Source organism: Bombus vosnesenskii, unplaced genomic scaffold (genome assembly GCF_011952255.1).
Source record: "Bombus vosnesenskii isolate JDL3184/JDL3185 unplaced genomic scaffold, Bvos_JDL3184-5_v1.1 scf7180000013339, whole genome shotgun sequence".
NCBI lineage: Eukaryota > Metazoa > Arthropoda > Insecta > Hymenoptera > Apidae > Bombus > Bombus vosnesenskii.
Window position 1 is genome coordinate 688,581 of NW_022882976.1, and position 18,860 is coordinate 707,440.

At 35.2% G+C, this 18,860-nt stretch overlaps 2 protein-coding genes across 2 annotated transcripts; both read left to right on the forward strand.

Annotated features, from left to right (window-relative positions):
• Positions 1–819: 819 nt before the first annotated feature.
• On the forward strand, positions 820–8,425 carry LOC117236000 (neurotrophin 1). The gene is made up of 10 exons (XM_033498563.1): positions 820–897; positions 1,391–1,549; positions 2,076–2,222; positions 3,992–4,094; positions 4,653–4,776; positions 5,272–5,433; positions 5,904–6,068; positions 6,527–6,840; positions 6,945–7,221; positions 7,540–8,425. Exons 1-10 carry the CDS (start codon positions 820–822, stop codon positions 7,757–7,759), a joined length of 1,749 nt encoding a protein of 582 aa, XP_033354454.1. The 3' UTR covers positions 7,760–8,425.
• Positions 8,426–11,234: 2,809 nt separating this feature from the next.
• On the forward strand, positions 11,235–18,584 carry LOC117236035. The gene has a single exon (XM_033498619.1). The coding sequence runs from the start codon at positions 11,235–11,237 to the stop codon at positions 18,582–18,584; it is 7,350 nt and encodes a 2,449-aa protein (XP_033354510.1).
• The last annotated feature ends 276 nt before the right edge of the window (positions 18,585–18,860 follow it).

Consider the following 18,860-nt stretch of genomic DNA (forward strand, 5'->3'; position numbering starts at 1 on the left):
ATGAAAGGGAAAGGATTTGTTTCGAATAAAAGATCGTCTAGGCGATAAACTGTACTGTCTCAGCGAGAAACAAAAAAAAAAAAGAAAAAACGGAAGACGGTATACGTGTTCCTGAAAGAAGCAATGTCTGCTTGCATAGTCTAAGAATTTATTGAATTATAATTGTTTAATTAAAGGAAGAGGAAGTTTCCATGAAAAATACAAATTTGAATAATATAGAATTTATTAGATCTATAGAAGAGGAATATTCTACAGAGAATATGAAATTTGCTGAATTAAATTTCTTTATAGTAAATTAAATGGAAATATGTATACGTGGTTTTAAAGGAGGAATGTCTGCTTTCTTTGTTTAAAAGAATTTATTGAATCATAATTATTTAGATAATGTAAAACGAAGCTTCTGTAGAAGGTGCACAATTCCTTGAAATAATTTATTGAAATAAAGGGAAGAATTTATGGACAATGTAGAAGTCGTTGAATTAAATCTATTTAAAGAGAATGGAAATCAATGAACGTGTTCCTGGACGATGATTTTCTGTTTTGTCTATTTAACAGAATCTGGCGAATCGTAATTATTTGGATAAAGGAAAAGGATTGTTCTTATATAAAATATAGAATTTATTAAATTAAGTTTAATATTTTGTGTGGAAACGAAGAAGGGGTAATTAATCAGATATTCGAAGATGACAATAGGTCATTGATAATTCGATAGCTAGCTCAAGATATCAAATTTTACATCGAATCAAGGAATTATTATTAACAGTACTTATTTGTCTACCTGGTGTATGAGTATCCGATATCCTCGTAAGGACTATTAATATGGACATTTCTACTAACTGTGGTTTAGTATTTCGATTAATATTCATATGTGTGACTATCTGTGGAGTAAATTGGTCGGTAAATGGCAATAATCAAACTAATTGAAACTGTACATTTATTGTACAGACATCTGCGTGACATTTTAAAATGTAACTTTAGAATACCATGAATTAAAAAAAAATATAACAGGAATTAATAGGTTTAAATCTTTCTTTAAAATATTTCCAATCTAAATATAGCTCCTCGTACGTTTAAACTTTCTTTCAAAGCACTTTCTTTTCTCAAACTTCTTCTTTTAAAACTTACAAAAATTTTTAGAACGTTATTTCTTCTCTTCTTGGAAACTTTCTGCATCTAATCATTTAAATATCGCACGAACGAAAGCGAATTCGAGGTCGAATTATAGAAAATACGTTTTACCTTACAAAGTGAAAATATGATTAATAGTTGAAGAAGATTCGTCGAGAATAAATGAAGAATAAGCGTGTCTGAGTTGATATCTCGCTGACCCAGAATTTTCGGCGGTAATAATAAGTTTACGCGAATACACAGGGTTCGTTTCACTCTCTAGGCAGTCGTGCTACTGTCCTCGATCGACGTCAGCGTTGAGAAGGATTTGAAAGACGACGTGGATCTCAACGATCATAAAGAAAACAACGAGACGACGGTCACGTCCATCAAGATCAACGACGTAGCATTCAAGAACAGGACAGATAAATTACGAGAGAGTGTGAGTGAAAGAAGTTTCTATTTACTTAAATAACGCTTACACGCCGTGTTAGTCGGGTTAACTGCTGTTAATTTAACGAGCTAAACATATCGTTAACGTATTAGCGTTGATGAGAACACGAAAACAGACCTGCATGAAACACACCTTGCAATACGTGCACATCCGTATGTGTTTCGGAAAAACTATACTTTGACAATTATAGTCATCTTTGAAATTTATTAAGACATACATTACATTCTGTAAATTGCTTCTGCCATGTAAAGTTATAAATGTATTATAGTTGCTTTTCGAAGCATTCTTCCTTTTCTTGGTTTGCTGATTTACAAAATTTTTAGAGAAACTGGAAAGCAATATTAGAATGTGTCAAGCATGAGCTATTCAGAAGCCACATTGATCAACATGGAAAAATTTCAAAATGGAAAGTAGTCCTGTATTTGGGTAGTTGATCAATTTGATTTGTGAAAGTTGCATATTTTTTGTAAAGGTCAACCACGATTATTTTCTCATTTATTATAATTCTCAACAGCAATTGGAAAAAGTTCGTGCACTATTGAGTAATGGAAGTCGACAAAATGCCAGCAGGGAACTCATGCTACCGAAAAGTGCGGACATCGCGAAGGTCATATCCGATGATCCCACTGGTGATGAGGAAGGATTGGAAGAATTGCCTGAGGTAAGCGATAAAAAGAACAAATTATGCTATTCTGTTGTCAATTATTTAGTATTTTGATGATATAAATATATTTTATATAAATTATTCGATTAACACCATTACGTCTGTTAAATCATTTTGTATTCAGACGTTTCTCTCTATTGTTGCAAAATTTCTTAGATTTATAGAAAATATTCAAGATTTGTTTCATTCTTAATATACATGATTTTTCGTTTTAAGTATATGTTAAATTTATTTCTTCAAACATTAAGTATCCTTTCGTTTGTAGAAAAAAGAACGAAATTGGGAAAAGAATAAGGTATATGAAAAAATAACCATCTAAGAAAAAACTAACGCGAGTGACTCAAAAAAGAATAGTATCACTTAATAGAATTATAAAGGATTGTTAGCTCATCCTCGATACCCTTTTTGTATTGTAAAGTTGACCCTGTTCCGATCGAGGATGACGTCGCGTCGCGATGATTGCAAAGCTTACTTCTATTGGCAATCACTTTTATGTATTTATTCATCCTAGCACGTTTCTATACCTAATATAGGAAAGTAAATTATACTGCATAACCCATAAATACCAAATAGCAGGCATCGATTTAACTTCAATCACTTTTATGGTTGTACAAGGTTCGACGAACGCTAAAGAAGCAACTTCTGAATCGCTTTGCATTTCCCAGTAAATACGATGTTCTGGGTCCAATATTATTGTATTCAAATGAAAGATTGATGGCTCTTTACCTCATTACAAGAAAAATTCCTAGAAAGTCATACTTGGAACTCCTTTCTATCGTAAATCATATCGAAATGTACAATTTTGTCATATGTGGCCGCTATTCCGTGCAATTATTGTATTTTCGGACTTCAACTTTCTGTTCGTAACATTACGCGCAAAGATCTGTGTAAAACAGGTTTGTTAATACAGGGATTTCTAAAATGATATCCTTTATCCTTTCCTTCTTTAAACATTGTCATTTATACAATATGCATAAATTTTTGAAAAAATCTTCTATAAATCTTCTATAAACCACAGGGTGGTTGGTAATTGGTGGTACAAGCGGAAAGGGGGTGTTTCTACGCGAAAAAAGAAGTCGAAAGTATAGAATAAAAATTTTTTTTTTAATTTCTTTTTTTAATTTTTTTTTTAATTTTTCCATCGAGACAACGATCTACAGTGAAATCCGTTGTAACGAGACGTGATAAAGTGCACGCGTACCGAGCGAAAATTCAAAGTCGATTTTCTCGAAAATAAAGCCTCAAACGAAAAATTTTTATTCTATATTTTCGACTTCTTTTTTCGCGTAGAATCACCCCCTTTCCGCTTGTACCATCAGTTACCAACCACCCTGTATAAATCTAAATTAAAAGGTTAAAACATAAAAACTTGAAACGTGATAATTTCCAAGAAAATGCTTTTCTTTTTGATGACAACATATATTTTTTCCGCGATTACTTTCACGAGTTTCTAATTAGTGTGTTTATTATATTACCAGTCGTAATTTTCAGAGGATCTCGGGCAAAACTATGTATGTAAATTTCTCAAAGGATGCCGCGAAACCTTCCTTACTGAATACTAATTAGCAACCAGGCTAAAATGGCTAACGGACGCTCGAGGAACATATATTGTTAATTATGTGTAATTAAGATTTCTCGACCGATAAATAGAATTTTCTAAAAGAATACATGTTCGTTTACTACTGACGAGATAAAGAAATAGCTTAAATAGCCTGTATCAGAGTTCACTGATTATGATAAGTTTTCTTTTTCTCTTTTTATTACAGCCACAAGAATTGAGAATTATAAGACCCAACCTGCGGAAACGACCTGGTTATCGACCTCCTCCAAGAAGACCAACTTCTCTAAATCGAAGAAATGTCTATGCAGGTTATTTTTCATACTTTTATTCTATATTTAGTCCTAACAAATTTCGGACAGGATATTGCATGAAACTTTTTGTTTAATACGTTCCATATTACGTAATAGACTGCGTATGTTTATGTAAATTTACTTTGTTTCAGTTACTAAATATTATAATTAGACAATGTTCGAGCATTTATTGAGAATTTGAAAATGCAGAAATGCACAGAATACGTATATAAAATATTTATAATACTTGTTACAATATTTAAGAAAGAAACAAGTCTCTGAGATTCTGTTTCTTCTCAGCTCGCAAAAATATAAATCTGTATTTCTTGTGTATTTACGGGAAATTTACGGGAAGATGTAAAAATAAGCATGATATACAAAAATATATAAAATAGCCACAATATAACTTCATGGTATGGTTTCATTTCTTTTCTATTCGTAAAAATATGAATTTACATAAACATTCTTAATCTAATTTTAATGAATGTTTTATCTTGTGTATTTTACCATAAATGCATAGAAATTTTCAGTCTATCAATCATATAACAAAATCGATCTATAATAATTACTTTCCAGATTTATCGAGAACACCACTAATAAGACCACCCAGACGGCCCACAGAAGTAAAACGAGATCCAACAGAAAAAGAATGTACTTTCTTCACGAAGACAGTTTGTCTCGAAATAGCTGATTACCCACAGTAAGTTTCATGTATTACTATTTTTCTTCTCTTTTTTCCTCTCTTCCCTCCAACAAGTTGCAACAATTACGCAACTAATTCAGTGTCTCGCATTTAAATTAAACTTTCTCTGATGAACAGGGATTAACGTTAATTAAAACGTCGTTTCACGATAGTAAAGACAATTCGCAGGCTCGTTTAACTAAAAGAAAGTGCGCTCGCTTTTCTACGATTCCACGTTCGAATTGTTCATTGCGCAATGCTTATTCGACCTCCGTTTTCTCATAATCATAACCATAAGTTGTTTTTTTAATTAGGAATTATGGGTATCTAGATAGGGAAGGAAGTCGTGGAAGCAATTGTCAAAGCTTTCGTTTCCTTTCTTCCATTTGTTCTCATGATTTCGTTGAATTGTGAGAAAGTTGTTACGAATTAAATTAGAAGAAGAATAATCCTCATTGAATTTATTATTATGTTTATTATTACGTGGATTTAAATAGAATGAAATTTTCTTAGCGAGGCGATTACGAGGAGTCTGAGAGGCAACAAGGAGATGGTCGCTGCATTGTTGACTGATTACAAGTCGCAAGATTTTGACGAATCTGCCGAAAGTCTTCCGATTGCATTGCCCCTGGAAAATAAATATGAAAATCGATACGAGAGTAATGAAATTAGGAGGTGAGACTCATAGACTTATAATAATTATTAATTCTTCAATTGGGAAAGACGAATTAATTTCTCATTTGAATATAACAATTCTTTCATTTATAGATCTCAACTTTTACTCGTTATTTTATATTCAACTTTATTTAAAATAAATTATATCAGATTTATACTGTATAACTAAAATTTATCTAACTAGAATTCGTCTGTGTTACCTCGTAATTCTATAATTATAGGAATTTCTGATTAAGAATTGAGTCGAATAAAAGGTTTAGTTCTATTGTGCTCCTGTTGAATGGCAACTGGGGCCAACAGCGATGCTTTGTAGCAACGCGTGGTATCATGATACAGGATTATATACATTTTACACTGAATCATAATATCTATCGAAGTTTTCTTTTTATAAATCACAATAATTTTTCCTGTAAGATTATTTTCTATTCTATTAAATTAATTCGTGTCAATTTCATATCAATTTATCTTAGAAGATCCGATGCAAGTTCATCATTTGAAAATGTCGAAGAAGGTTTCACGTGTCCATCCGTCATCAAATATGCACGACCACAACTAGCTAGAGCCGCTTCCGGTATTTGGAAATACATAATAAACACCGGCGAACACACGCAAACTCTACGAATGGAGAAATGCTCGTAAGTAAAAGACAATCGCAATTAAATCGCATCAAGCGTTACATAAAATCAGCAATCTACCAGAACGTTCCTTCTACTTTACGCTCAAGATTGTCTTTTAGCCACGGTTAAAGCTGAGATTTCCTGCTCGGTTTAAAAGGCAATTCCGTTTACCTCGGTCGTTCGTTCCAATGATTTATTTTTGTAGTTGAATGCAACTGATTCGGTTAACACTTTCCCAGTAAAATTTAGCGGAGGATCTTCTCTCGCGATAGAAATCGAAATTCGATACTTTGTTACAAATCAGTGAGCAAAATATCTTCTTTGTGGTATTGAAGCTGAATATTCCTTGAAAATAAGAGAATGATACTTTACCACGTTAACAAGGCAAATTGAAATATTGCAGAAGAAAATTTCCAGGAAAAAATTATTCGAAATTTTTTACCATTGTACACTCTGACGTTAAATTTCGCTTTCAGAAACCCCCAGTCGAGCTGCTCTTTCATATCAGAGAACTATCGATCTTCTTGCATGCAAGTGTACAATTACCATAGACTTTTAACCTGGGATAATAAATTGGGTCTTCACATGGATATTTTTAAAGTTCCATCTTGCTGTAGTTGCCATGTGCACGGTTACGCTGATATTTTTCCACCTCATCAAAAGGACCCATCACTCAGAATTAAAGAATCGTTTCCTGGATCTGACTTCGCCACCAGCGATCAAAAAGATGACTTTGAAGAGTCTCCGAAATTAAATTATTTAAACAAGTTCCCATTCGATTCATCTCTTGGTATGTAAATTGATCAAAGATATAACATTCTTTTTATTTATCGTGAAAGAATTTGAAAGATAAAACCAGGTGAAATTCTGGGACAAATTTCTAAAACCTTGCAGGTGCAAGCAATAAAAAACCTACAGTAGAAACTACCCCTAGTAGACCACCGTTTATTCTACCTGTAAGAACAAGACCAAAGAAACCTTCGTCTACAAGTTCAAGGCCATTCGATAAATTGCCTCAGCAACACGCACCGAATACTAGAGCACCAGGATATACTGGACCATTACTGAAAGGTTCTAGACCAAGTAGACCCAATAGACCACCATATAGAAGAGAATCCACGTCTCATGTTGAGGAACAAACCGAGACTGCGAACAGTACGATTTTAAATAGGTAACCATCAATGATCTTACGTATCATGACATAAAGTCAGGAATCTTACGTTTTAAACTAAAAAATCTGAAATTTGGAATTAAATTTGAATTATTTAAAGTTTAAATTTTTTAACCTGGAATTTTGAATTATTTAAAATGTAAAAATCCGAAATTTGCAATTTTTTACTACTTAGAAGTAATAACAATTTAAATTTTAAATATTGCATTAAATATGAAAAATCTAGAATTGAATTTAAATGAACTTTTTATTTAAATTTAAGGATGTAAAACCTATAGATGTTTGGACGTTGAATTAAATAAATTTGGAATTACACAGATACAGTCAACCATACGATTTGCAAATGGACGCAACGTCAAGGCTACAAAATGGTGGTTTCGACGACGAGTACCAAGAACCGCAGAGGCGAATCAATTATAATTACCACCCGATTATCGACTTTTTCAGACCAGAAGCAATGATGTTACAATCATCTGAAGATTCTTCGACATCGGACCAAAACGATTCCAATTCGTGGAAACCTTTGATTGCATCTTGAGCGTAATTTTGCTTCTTTTCGGAGTACCTGATCGTTTCTTTCTTTTGTAAGAAATTAAAATTGTCGGATGTTCATCGTGTTTTAACGTTAATCAACCTTGCAAAAACGAAAGTATTATATATATAATAAATATGTACGTCGGAAGTAGATACTACAATTCGACTTATTGTTAGTTTCATAGTTTATTTTCTGTACTCGCTCGTATTCGTTGGTGTCCTCCAATTTCGATTAATAAATCGTTTTTATGATACGTTACGTGAAACATGATTTATCATGACAAAAATATGACATTTAAGAAATAAAAATGTCGAATACAATTGCAATATGTGATTCATCCTTTGAGTTTATATTTTATGATCATATATAGAAAAATAAATTAAAGGGAGGGTACTGATGCAATACTTACGATTAGTATAACGGTAGTAAATGTTTAACGCCTATAGGAGTATTACAATCATACAGTTGGGCAGGTGCAATTGCAAATACGTTGCAATTAAGCAGCGTCGCGCGAATTTTTATATATTTATTATTCTGTACGTGTATTATTTATAAATCATCGTTAATATAATGTATATTATAAAATATCGCTAGTTGAATATATGTGTTTCGCGAATCATTAAATAAATAATGCAACAGCGACTCAATGATAGTTTCTTGTTCTTAATATTGCACATTCTCTACTAACAAAGATTGCACGCTGTTTCTAAACAGTTCCATTTCTTATTCCACATTTCTCAATTCTTCAATTGTCCTACTAAATAGCTACTTGTCAATCGAATCGTTACTACTTCATAATCGTGATCCATTAAACTGGCATATTCATCAACATATGATACAACAGTATGATACATAAGCATTTGAAATTAAAGAAAAAAATGAATATCGTATTTTTAAATTCATCAAATTTACGCCAAACTGTAGAAATATTTTTTAACACGTTATATAAATATAATAAAATATGTAAACAACATAATATAGACACAGTTTCTGTTATATTTGATAATATTTTATTAATGAACTCTTGAATAAAAATTCTGAGATTAAATTAAGTAATCTCTTGCAATAATATTTAACAATATTCAAGTTGAAATACATTAAAAATATGTAATATAATAATCGGAGATATGAATCCTCCATTTCTATTATATTTCATGGATCTTTCACGACATATAGAGAATACGAAACCATTCTATTGTCCAAACTTCCTGTCGACTTATCTATTACGATAGCATTAACGCGGCTTAAGCTGCGGCTGACTATCCACAGTCAAGAGCACCGAGCGTTTTGCTTAGCTCACTCGTGTGTAAATCGTTTGTTTCGCTTGCCAAGTTTCTGGCGAGGCAATTACACTGAGCCTTTCCGCGTCGAGCCGCGAAGCGTGTCGCCCGAGCCACAGTTTTCTTCGCATCGCTACCTCCGGATGAAACATTATCGAGAGCCGCTAATTCTAGAAACGCTGCCGAAGCTAGAATCAAAGATCCATTCCTTTCCCATGGCTCGCGGGTTCCACCGAATCATCTTCAATTTTTATTATTAAAGGAGCGAATCAAAATAAACAAATTGAAATTTCCATATTTCGTATAATTTTCATAGCAAAAATCTAATTGTATTTTTGTAACGTTACAGAATATCTTAAAACGTTACAAATTCTTTTTGTTTGCTAGAATGAGAACAAGATTCGAATATTAAAATTTGATGGTCGTAGCAAGATTACAAAACCCGTGTCAATCTTTGTCTTCTACGGAGGAAGCCAAACATATGTCAAGATATACATCGTATTGCTGTGAATCTAGCGTCTGACTGATAGAATGCATTCTTATCTAAAAAAATTGGAAAATTTAACATTGTTCTCTATATGAGCCCCTTAATTACTAATATAACTCTATAAATTTCAGAATTAAATCCTTGGGATTTGAATCTCAAAGAATGATCTGTAACCTCCAAAGATTAATAAATACATCAACGTTGACGTTCGATGGAGTTCAAGATTTCGCGTAATAATCGCTGGGAACAATTTATTCAACGGTTCTACGGATATCAATCACTGAATTAAAAGATTATTACATAGAGTACCAATTAAACAAGCAGCAAATGAGGCTGTCCCATTAAACGAATACTATTGCGTGATGGATAATTACGTTTTCTCATGTACCGCTTTAAGATTGCAGTTATTATATTGAAACTGAGGAGTAACGGGAAATATGTCTTTAGCACGACGATCTTCTAACACGAAGAAACGAAACATCTGAATGCAATTTATTATATATATAGTTATACAATGATTTGTAAAGAAATTTCAAACAAATAGAACTCTTAGAAAGAAATCTCTAATTTTATATATTTTATATATTGTATAACTATATATATTTGCATTATGCAATATTGCATGCATTATATATATAGTTATACAATTTCAAACAAGAAATTTCAAACAAATAGAATTCTCAGAAAGGAATTTCTAACTAATTTTCATAATTCTTCTCGTTCTTTGCAGTTTGATCTCAGCTTCGAAAGTCTCTGAAAAAGTGAAATAAAGCGTGTCGTGTGATCGAGGTAGAAGGAGCAAGAATTTAGAACAAATTAGCGAATCCGCAGAAAGTGGTTCAGTAAAAAGCGTTGATGCAATTAATGCGTCGTGCGCGAGCTAGGCTGCTCACGGATTTCTTTATTCCCTTTCCAATGAAACGATCCACCGAGGGGCTCAATCGAGAGTGACAGAACCGTTCTGTGTTCGGCACTGCACGGTCCCGTGAACAACGACACTTCAGATCCTACTGCTGCCTTTCCGATCCACTGGAAAATATAAATTAGGCCACGCGGACCGTGCCGCGTGCAGTTCGATGCAAGCTTTCAATCGAAAATGATTGGAAACCTATTGGTTTCGCGCCAATTCGAATCGTATCGATCATAATTTGTTCGTGCACCTTGCGGCCGAATAACTATAAAGTTTTTGGTGGCGCATTTTCGAAACGATCACAATTTATTCGCGCATCTTTGAATTAAATCGATTTCAATTTATTTGCGCGTTTACAAATCGAATTTAATGTAATTTGTTCGCGTATCTTTGAATCGTAACTTATTTGTGCAATCAATCGAATAATCCTCATTTGCTTACGTTGAAATTTTTTATGAAAATAGTGAGCCTTGCGTTGTTGCGTGCTTTGTAAAAATTCGTAAGAGCCATTCGTACACAAAATGCGCGTTTCGATTACTTCTTCCTTTAGAAACTTGTAAACCTACCCTGTTACAAGATAATTTGTTTTATTTATCGTGTCACGGGGATATTATTCAAATTTGTCGGACTGCAGTAAAGTGATACTGACTATAATAGTTATCTGACTGAAATAAAGTGATGTTAAACTTCTCAAGCAACAATTCCATGTTCCACTTGTTATGGTATTGTGCATAGACAAGGATTACGCAAATTGACTGACTTATCTTTGCTCAAGTGCAATGGCAAGCTCACAATAGCGCAATGAATCAAGTGTTGTTAATGCTGTTACTGGTGTCGGTTTTCGGGTCTCAAGGGAAATCAGTGTCGGATATTTCACATGGTTCAGGAAAATTTACCAAGGGATCTCCCACAAATGGCATCCATCCACAACCCAACATCTCTAAAGAAGAATTCTTCTTCGCAGAATCATCAACAACTGAGAAAATCTCAACCACTGTTTCTCAAGAAGAAAATCAGAGAGAATCAGATCAAGAATTGTCTGACACCAGTGTATACAACAGAGTCCAGAATCCAACGGACAATGAATCTTCTATAGATGATTCTTCTTCCGAAGAAGAAGAGCCTGATGGACCAGCTGATCACGCGATTCCTTATTCAGAGCACGAAGAATCGAGAAACGTTCCAACAAAACCGAAATACACTGCTCCAGGTGAATGGGCCAAGCCACCAAAGGACAAAAAAGTTCACTTAGAATTTGTACCAACGAAACTGTACGCTCAAGTGAGAAAAACTCATACATTGAGGAAGCTGCCTCGAAAGAAAGCTATAGAGAACGCGGAATCTGAAGAGGAAAAGGAAAACGCAGCAAGATTAAGGGCAGTGGTGAAGAATACTAAAGTGAACACGGTTTATACAGAAGAAGGCTACGAAGATTCTGCGTATGATCATGCTGGACATATCAGAGACGCTGATTTTCACGAAGGTTACGCCAGAAAGTTGCACGATCATTTAGATCTTAAGAAAAAATCTGAAGACGATGATTATGATGATGATCACGAGAAAGAAGAGAACGAGACAAAGGATAAAAACTATAAGAAGATTAAACCCGAGGAGTTCAAGGAGTTTGATGAAGATGATAGTGTTCCTCCTAAAACGAGTGCAACGAGCAAAATCAATGATAATGTTTTAGTAAATCCAAAATTAGTTGCTGAAAAGGGAATAGAGAAGCTGCAGGAGGATTTGGAAAGAGAAGCTGAAGAAATGGAGAAAGGGATTGAGATAAGTAAACTGGAGAAAGTTCAGACAACCACTGATATGGAAACCTCAGCTGGATCAAGGGAACGTGATAATTATGACAGAATGAAGGAAAGAAGAAAGAAAACGGATAAAAAACGAAGAAAATTGTCATCGTCTGAAAATGTTGAGAATTCTACTGCAGCGTCGATGGATGAGAATATAATTTCTACGGATCGTACAACGGATACTACGAGTGTCATAGAAGATTTGGAAAATTGGTTTCAGAATTCTTCAGGGTTACATAAATACAAAGTCGATAGTAAATCTTCGCCTAACGTCGATATAATTGATTTTACACGCACTGAGGAGAATCCAACGACTGTTAGCTACGGTCAACTCTTCTGGGATTATTTTAAAACAAGGCAGGATCAATTGACAACCACAGAATTTCCATTGATATCGGAATCAACGACTTTGAATCAGAATCTCGCACAACCTCCCTATATTAGAAATTTGAATAATTTTCTACCTTATTCTGTTTACGAAGAACCTACGACCATATTTCCAATCTTGGAACCTGAGATCTTAGGTGTTCAGGAAATAACATCTGGCCATAGTTCTGTGGATTCGGCATATTTAAAAAATAATGGGCAGAGTAGTGAATTGCTACCTGTGGATAGCGCAAGTATGGACGAACTGTGGCAATCGATTAATTCCGATGAACAATTAAAAATGGAACCACCTTCCTTTTTAGAATCTCATAGTGATAAGATACTTATGAATGATCAAGAAATCAGTAACGAAGAATCTAACCAAAACTTTGACAGTTCTCTTTTCAATCCAACGTTAAGTTCGGTGAGCAGTCGCAAACCACGTTACAAAATTACAATTAGAAACAAATCAAAAGAACCTCAAAAACCCTTGAATCTTAACATTCAATCTTCAAATCAGGAATCATCGACATCGAGTATCATAAACCAACAACTGACCGATATGACGACTACGAAGAAACCTGTCTCAATGAATGAAAATTACATGAAAGTTTTGATGCACGTGAAGAACGAAAAAAACCTGAAAAATGTTCAACATCAGCATCCAAACAGTCTGTATCGAAATCCTCAACATCCAAACAGTTTACAACCTAACAATCTTTTTCTGTCTAACACTGAAAATAATCTACAAGACTTAACTATACTGAGACCCCCACTTCCTCAAAAAACACCAGATTATTATTATTACAACGTTGTTCCGCGAAGTAAACCGGAGATCGACACCACGCTGTCTGACTGGAGCTCGATTCCGGTTTCTCAACAACGTCGTCAGGTATACAAAAATCCTAGAATGTATCGGATTTATTTCGATTTACCACAGATGCAACGACATCCTCTAAATCGCAAGAGAAACACGAAGCCAGCGTCTGATTTGATTCGAGGCGTTCCGCCGCCGCAGAAGGATTTAATCTGGCACAATGAACCGATAGATTACGTAAATCGTGGCGGAAACGGGTCGAAGCAGGGCAGAAACGTTCTGAGACCGTTTCGTCAGGCGTCGAATCTCGACGGGGTTCGTGGAATTCGTGCAAAAAGGCGTAAAAGAAGATTTGTCGGAGTTGATGACGAAAGCGATATCGTGAAAGGCTCGATAGTAAACAATGGCACGTCGAATCGAGGTGAAATAGAACGAGCAGCGAAAAATCCATCGATCGAGAGAAATTGCTCGCAGAAAGTGACACGCGACCTGGAAGTGGGGCTCGTTCTGGATACGTCGCAGGCAAAACAGTTTGAGGAGAAGAAATCGAGACATTGTGGGAAGGATTGGGGAGAAGAGTCGCGTGTCGTGGAAAGAGAAAGCATAGATGTGAATGGGTATAATGGGAGGAATGGGTGTATTAAAAGCAATTTGAGGGCGCCCAGGTATGACGATGGAAAGAAAGAGGAGCGAAATGTGATTTATTTGGTCAGGAAGGGGAGGGACGTTGAAAAAGAAGATTTTAAAGCGAGGAATGAATTAAAAGAACGCGAAGAATTATTGGATGAAACATCTAAAGTGTCCGGAAGAAAGAAACGAGAATTAAATCTGATTGATTTAGTAAGAAAGAGAAAGGACGTTAAAAAGGATGACTCTAACATGGCGAAAGAATTAAAGCAACGTATAGAATTATTAAATAAAACATTTCAGGTGACTGATGGGCAGAAAGAAGAAAAAGTGATCGATTCAGTGGAAGAAAAGAAAGATGTTCATGAAGAGGTTTCTAAAATAAAGGACGAGTTAAAAGTGCATGCAAAATTATTAGACGAGGCACCAACGATAACTGAGGATGTCATAAACCAGGAAATAAACAGTCGTTTTAACGAAGAAACGAATGAAAGTAAGGAAGATAACGATAAAGAAATTAACAAAGGGAAAGATGACGAAAACGAAGAACATATTGACGTTGATGTCGAAGTTCCAGAGTTCGATTACGTGGAAGAACTAACTGAGGAAGATCATGCTGATGAAAGTACTGCTACCACAGAAGCTACCATAAATATAGAAAAATATCCATTTTACAATAACGAAAAGATGCCAACTCCATCTGCTTTAAAATACGCGGTAGATCCTAAGAGATTACCTACGAAAACATACGGAGCCATGGACTTTTACAATTCGAGGGATGCTTATATGCAATGTGACGAGGTGGAGCCTAATTTAAAGGTATTACCAGAGAAAGAAGAACCAGTAGGAAATAAAGATCCGGAGGGGAATCTTCCTCGTCTTAAAGGATTAGGAGACAAGCTCGACTGTTTCAAGGCTAAATACTTTGACGAAGATCCATTCGATAATCCCTTATTTCTAGAGAAACAAGTGGAAGATCCAGTTCCTCCAGCTGAAATAAATGGCAAGCAGTTCGTTTCGAGAATCATGATGTTCCCTAAAGAAGAGGATGATCACGTGATACAGAAATCTTCTAGGAGGCCAGAGAATTATCGACAACTTCGAAAACACATTTCCAATCCCATCGTAGCTCAGAAAACAAGGCGAATTCGATATAAAATTTATCCAAGAACGACGCCAAGAACAAGAAGAAGACCTGAGAGTTATAGAGTTCAAAGTTCACGGACTAAGTATACGAAAAATTCTAAAAGGCCACAGAAAATTGAGAGACGTCCTGTCACATCTGCCAGTGAAATATCCTCGATAAAGCTTTCAGATAGTATACCATATCAGAGTCAGGTTTATGAGGACGTTATGGGTACCATAAAGAATTTAGCGAATTCTTATCAGGTTCGTGAGACGACAACGATTCCAGCTTCAGACGAAATTACTTTAATGGATGATACAGTGGATGATGTTAAAACGAATTCTAGTACAAATTCGACGAGTTACAGGAAAAGAGAGAAAGAGAAGAATAGTGTGTCGATAGATATCATGGATCGTCCGAGTGATATGAGAATTAATATTAAAGGACCGATACCTAAATATCAGAATAGGTACAGACAAAGTGTGTACAAGAGAATTAGAGTTCCACAGAAAAGTCGATTAAGGGTTCAGCCGGCACAGAAACCTATAATTGGGATTAGAACTGTGAAACGTCGTCGAAAAGTCCGCATTTATAAACGGGATCTGAAGGATGACTTGAACTCTAGTCGTGAAAGAAAATTATTAGTTGCTTCCATTGAATTGGGCTCACAGTCGGCGGAAAAGAAAGAAGACAAAATAGGAAATAGGTTCTTGAAGTGGAAGAAAAATGATTATCAACTAAGAAACTTGGAAAATTCGACGATTGAGGACGACAAAGATTCTTCTACTCAAGAAAATTCAATGACTTCCACCAAACTTCCAAAAACGATCGATACAAAGAGAAAATCGAAGATTCTGAATAGTGTAAAGATTAATTCTTCTAATAATAAAGACGATCACGAAGAGGAAGAATCTCAAAAAGTTGTGTACACGATTAAAGACAGGATAAGGTACTCGAAACCAAAAGGTGATCTTTGGAATGTTGGCAAATTTGTGAATAAAACTATGGTGGAAGAAGACAAGAGACGAAGCGAGCCAAGGTATAATTATATTAGAAGAAAGAACCCTTCAAACCAAACATTAACCACTACAGAGAGTTCTTTGTTGGACTTGACTAATAAAATTAATTGGACAGAAACTGTGACGACCACAGATAAAGTCAATGAACTCGACAGTCAAGAAATTGTGAAAGAAAACCGCAACGTAGAATATATGAGCAATAATACCAAAGACGATTACCAGAACAAATCTGAAAATTTTACTAATTTTAAATATGATCTAATTAACCAGTCAAATGAAGATGTAAATAAAACAGAAAGTGGTTATGCAGTTTACGAAAGTGTGAACGAAGGTGAAGTAACAACAACCACACAGAAGCCACAATTGTCGACTTCTACTGAATTCTTTAACTTGGAAAGCTTCCTGGATACCGATCCTCCAAAATATGGAGAATTATCAAACGAAGACTTTGAGAAATCATTTTCATTGAATACTACTAATAGTTCTGATGAGAATAACAAAACTTCAGACTCTACGAATTTCAATGAAACACAGAAGGGAAACGAACAAAGAAAGGAAAAGGATGAAGATACTTCGAAACCGTTTCATCAATCATATTTTTCCAATGAAGAATCTTCGGAGAAAGCACAGACAGAGACGAAAGTTCAGTCAAGCACAGAATCTTCTGAAGAAAGCAGCGTCGCATCGAAAGAAAGCGAATCAGAGGAAGATCGAACGTCTTTCTCATATACTTCTAGGCCATCTTCTCCAGCAGAGAACTATGAAGATGAAAAATATTCGCAGCTTGGTCCACGTATAAACAAACCAGCCTTCTACCATCCTCCATTTTTCAATTACAAAAGATTCCATCCAAAGGAAAACTCCGAAGAAACGCAAGAAAGCAACGAAGAGAAAGAAGAATATGTTTTTCCGTGGTATAAAGACAAAGAAGACCGACGGAAACGGAGACGCAGTCGATATCGCGATAAAATGAATTACGAATACGAATATCCATGGGAAAGAAGAGAACGTTTAGCACGAGAAGATAGAAAAAGAGAGGCAGAGAAGCGTAAAGGCTTGCTAAGAAAATTCAATGATGAGGAGGAAGAAGCAGAGGAAGCCTCTGCTACGAAATATCGAACGAATACTTATCCACGTGGAAGATACCGATTTTGGGGTCGAATAGATAGTGACACTTCAGAAGATAGAACTTCAGATAATATAGAAAGTAGCAGCGAGTATCGACCAATAATGAGGTATAGCAGCAGATATAATTCGAGAAATATTAAGCTACCTCTGGACAAACAATTGACGAATATCAAATCGAGAAATATAGAAGAAATTAGTAGATCGATCAAGAAGACTTTGGAAGACAATTCAGAGGAGATGGGAGCGTTGGAAGAAACGAAGAATGATTCGTCACAGGAAAAGAAACTCGAAGAAAAAGAATCTGTGACTTCTTATAAATCTAGAGGTATTTCCCGAGGAATGATTGTTCCTGAAGATGTGACATTAGTCTCAAGCAGGAAAACGAGAAATAGAGAAAAATCGATAGATAATAGTTCTATGGATACCTTGTTTGAAAGTAGAAACTCGAGCGAGTTGGTGAAGAATACTTTAGACAATTCCGAGCCTCGAATAACCGTGGTCGAGAGTCCTCGAGAAATTGAGAATTCCACGAAGCAGACAAGCAAGAAAAGACGAAGGCCATCGAAGAACGCTATTTCTACAATGGAAACTGTGACAAAATCTGCCACTGAAGCTAATCGAGCTCGTCGAAGACAGAAACCTTCTTCTACCACGGTTGCCACGGTCGAATCTACTTCTTTAGTTGCAACAACGACGTCAGCTTCTAAAATTGCTCGAAGGAGAAATCAGAAGAGTAAAGATTCGAAGAAGAATTACATTTCTAACGTCCTGAATAAATCTGTCAACGAAGCTAGCAACGAGACAGATACTTCGAGTAAAACTGGTACAGCGGAGCAGCATTCCAGAAGCAGAAAGAAGAATCAAACGAATGAATTAGTGAACGAATCGGCAAAAAACGACAGAAATCAAGAACTATCCGTAAAAGGTTCTATAAAACAGGAGCATCTAGAGAAGGTGAACGATGGTCGAGGAAAGAATCAAGGGAACGAAACTATCGAGGAAAGATTGGTTGACGTGAATCAGAATAAGGAAGCAGAGGAATCGAAGAGAATATTTCTTCCTGTCAAGAGTGATGAAAGGTTCGATTTCAAGGACGCTAGGACTTTGAGTGACTTTGATAAAACTCATAATGATTACGAGATTGGAAGCATATTGAAGACAGATGCGAATTTTATACCTCAGAACAGAGCACTTCAATTGACCGAACAAAGTTCCAGAGAAATTATTTCTACTGTTTCTTGGATATCGGAGAATTATGATTTTTAAGAATGCTTATTTTTTATTTGTATTTTATACCAGTACTTTAAGGTCTTTTTAGTAGAGTCCAGAGAAAAGAAGGAAAAATTGAAAATCGTGCTGTTGCTGAGCTAATTGGGGAAGACTTATGTAGACGAGTAGAAATTGTTTGGAAAGGATGTTAATGACACGTTAAGATGATGTTACTCTCATTAGAGATTACCATTAGAGTTTCCTTTCATTAACCTGACATATTGAGAGAGTTTTGTGTGATACGGTATTTTAGAAAGGCGAAACGAATTTGAG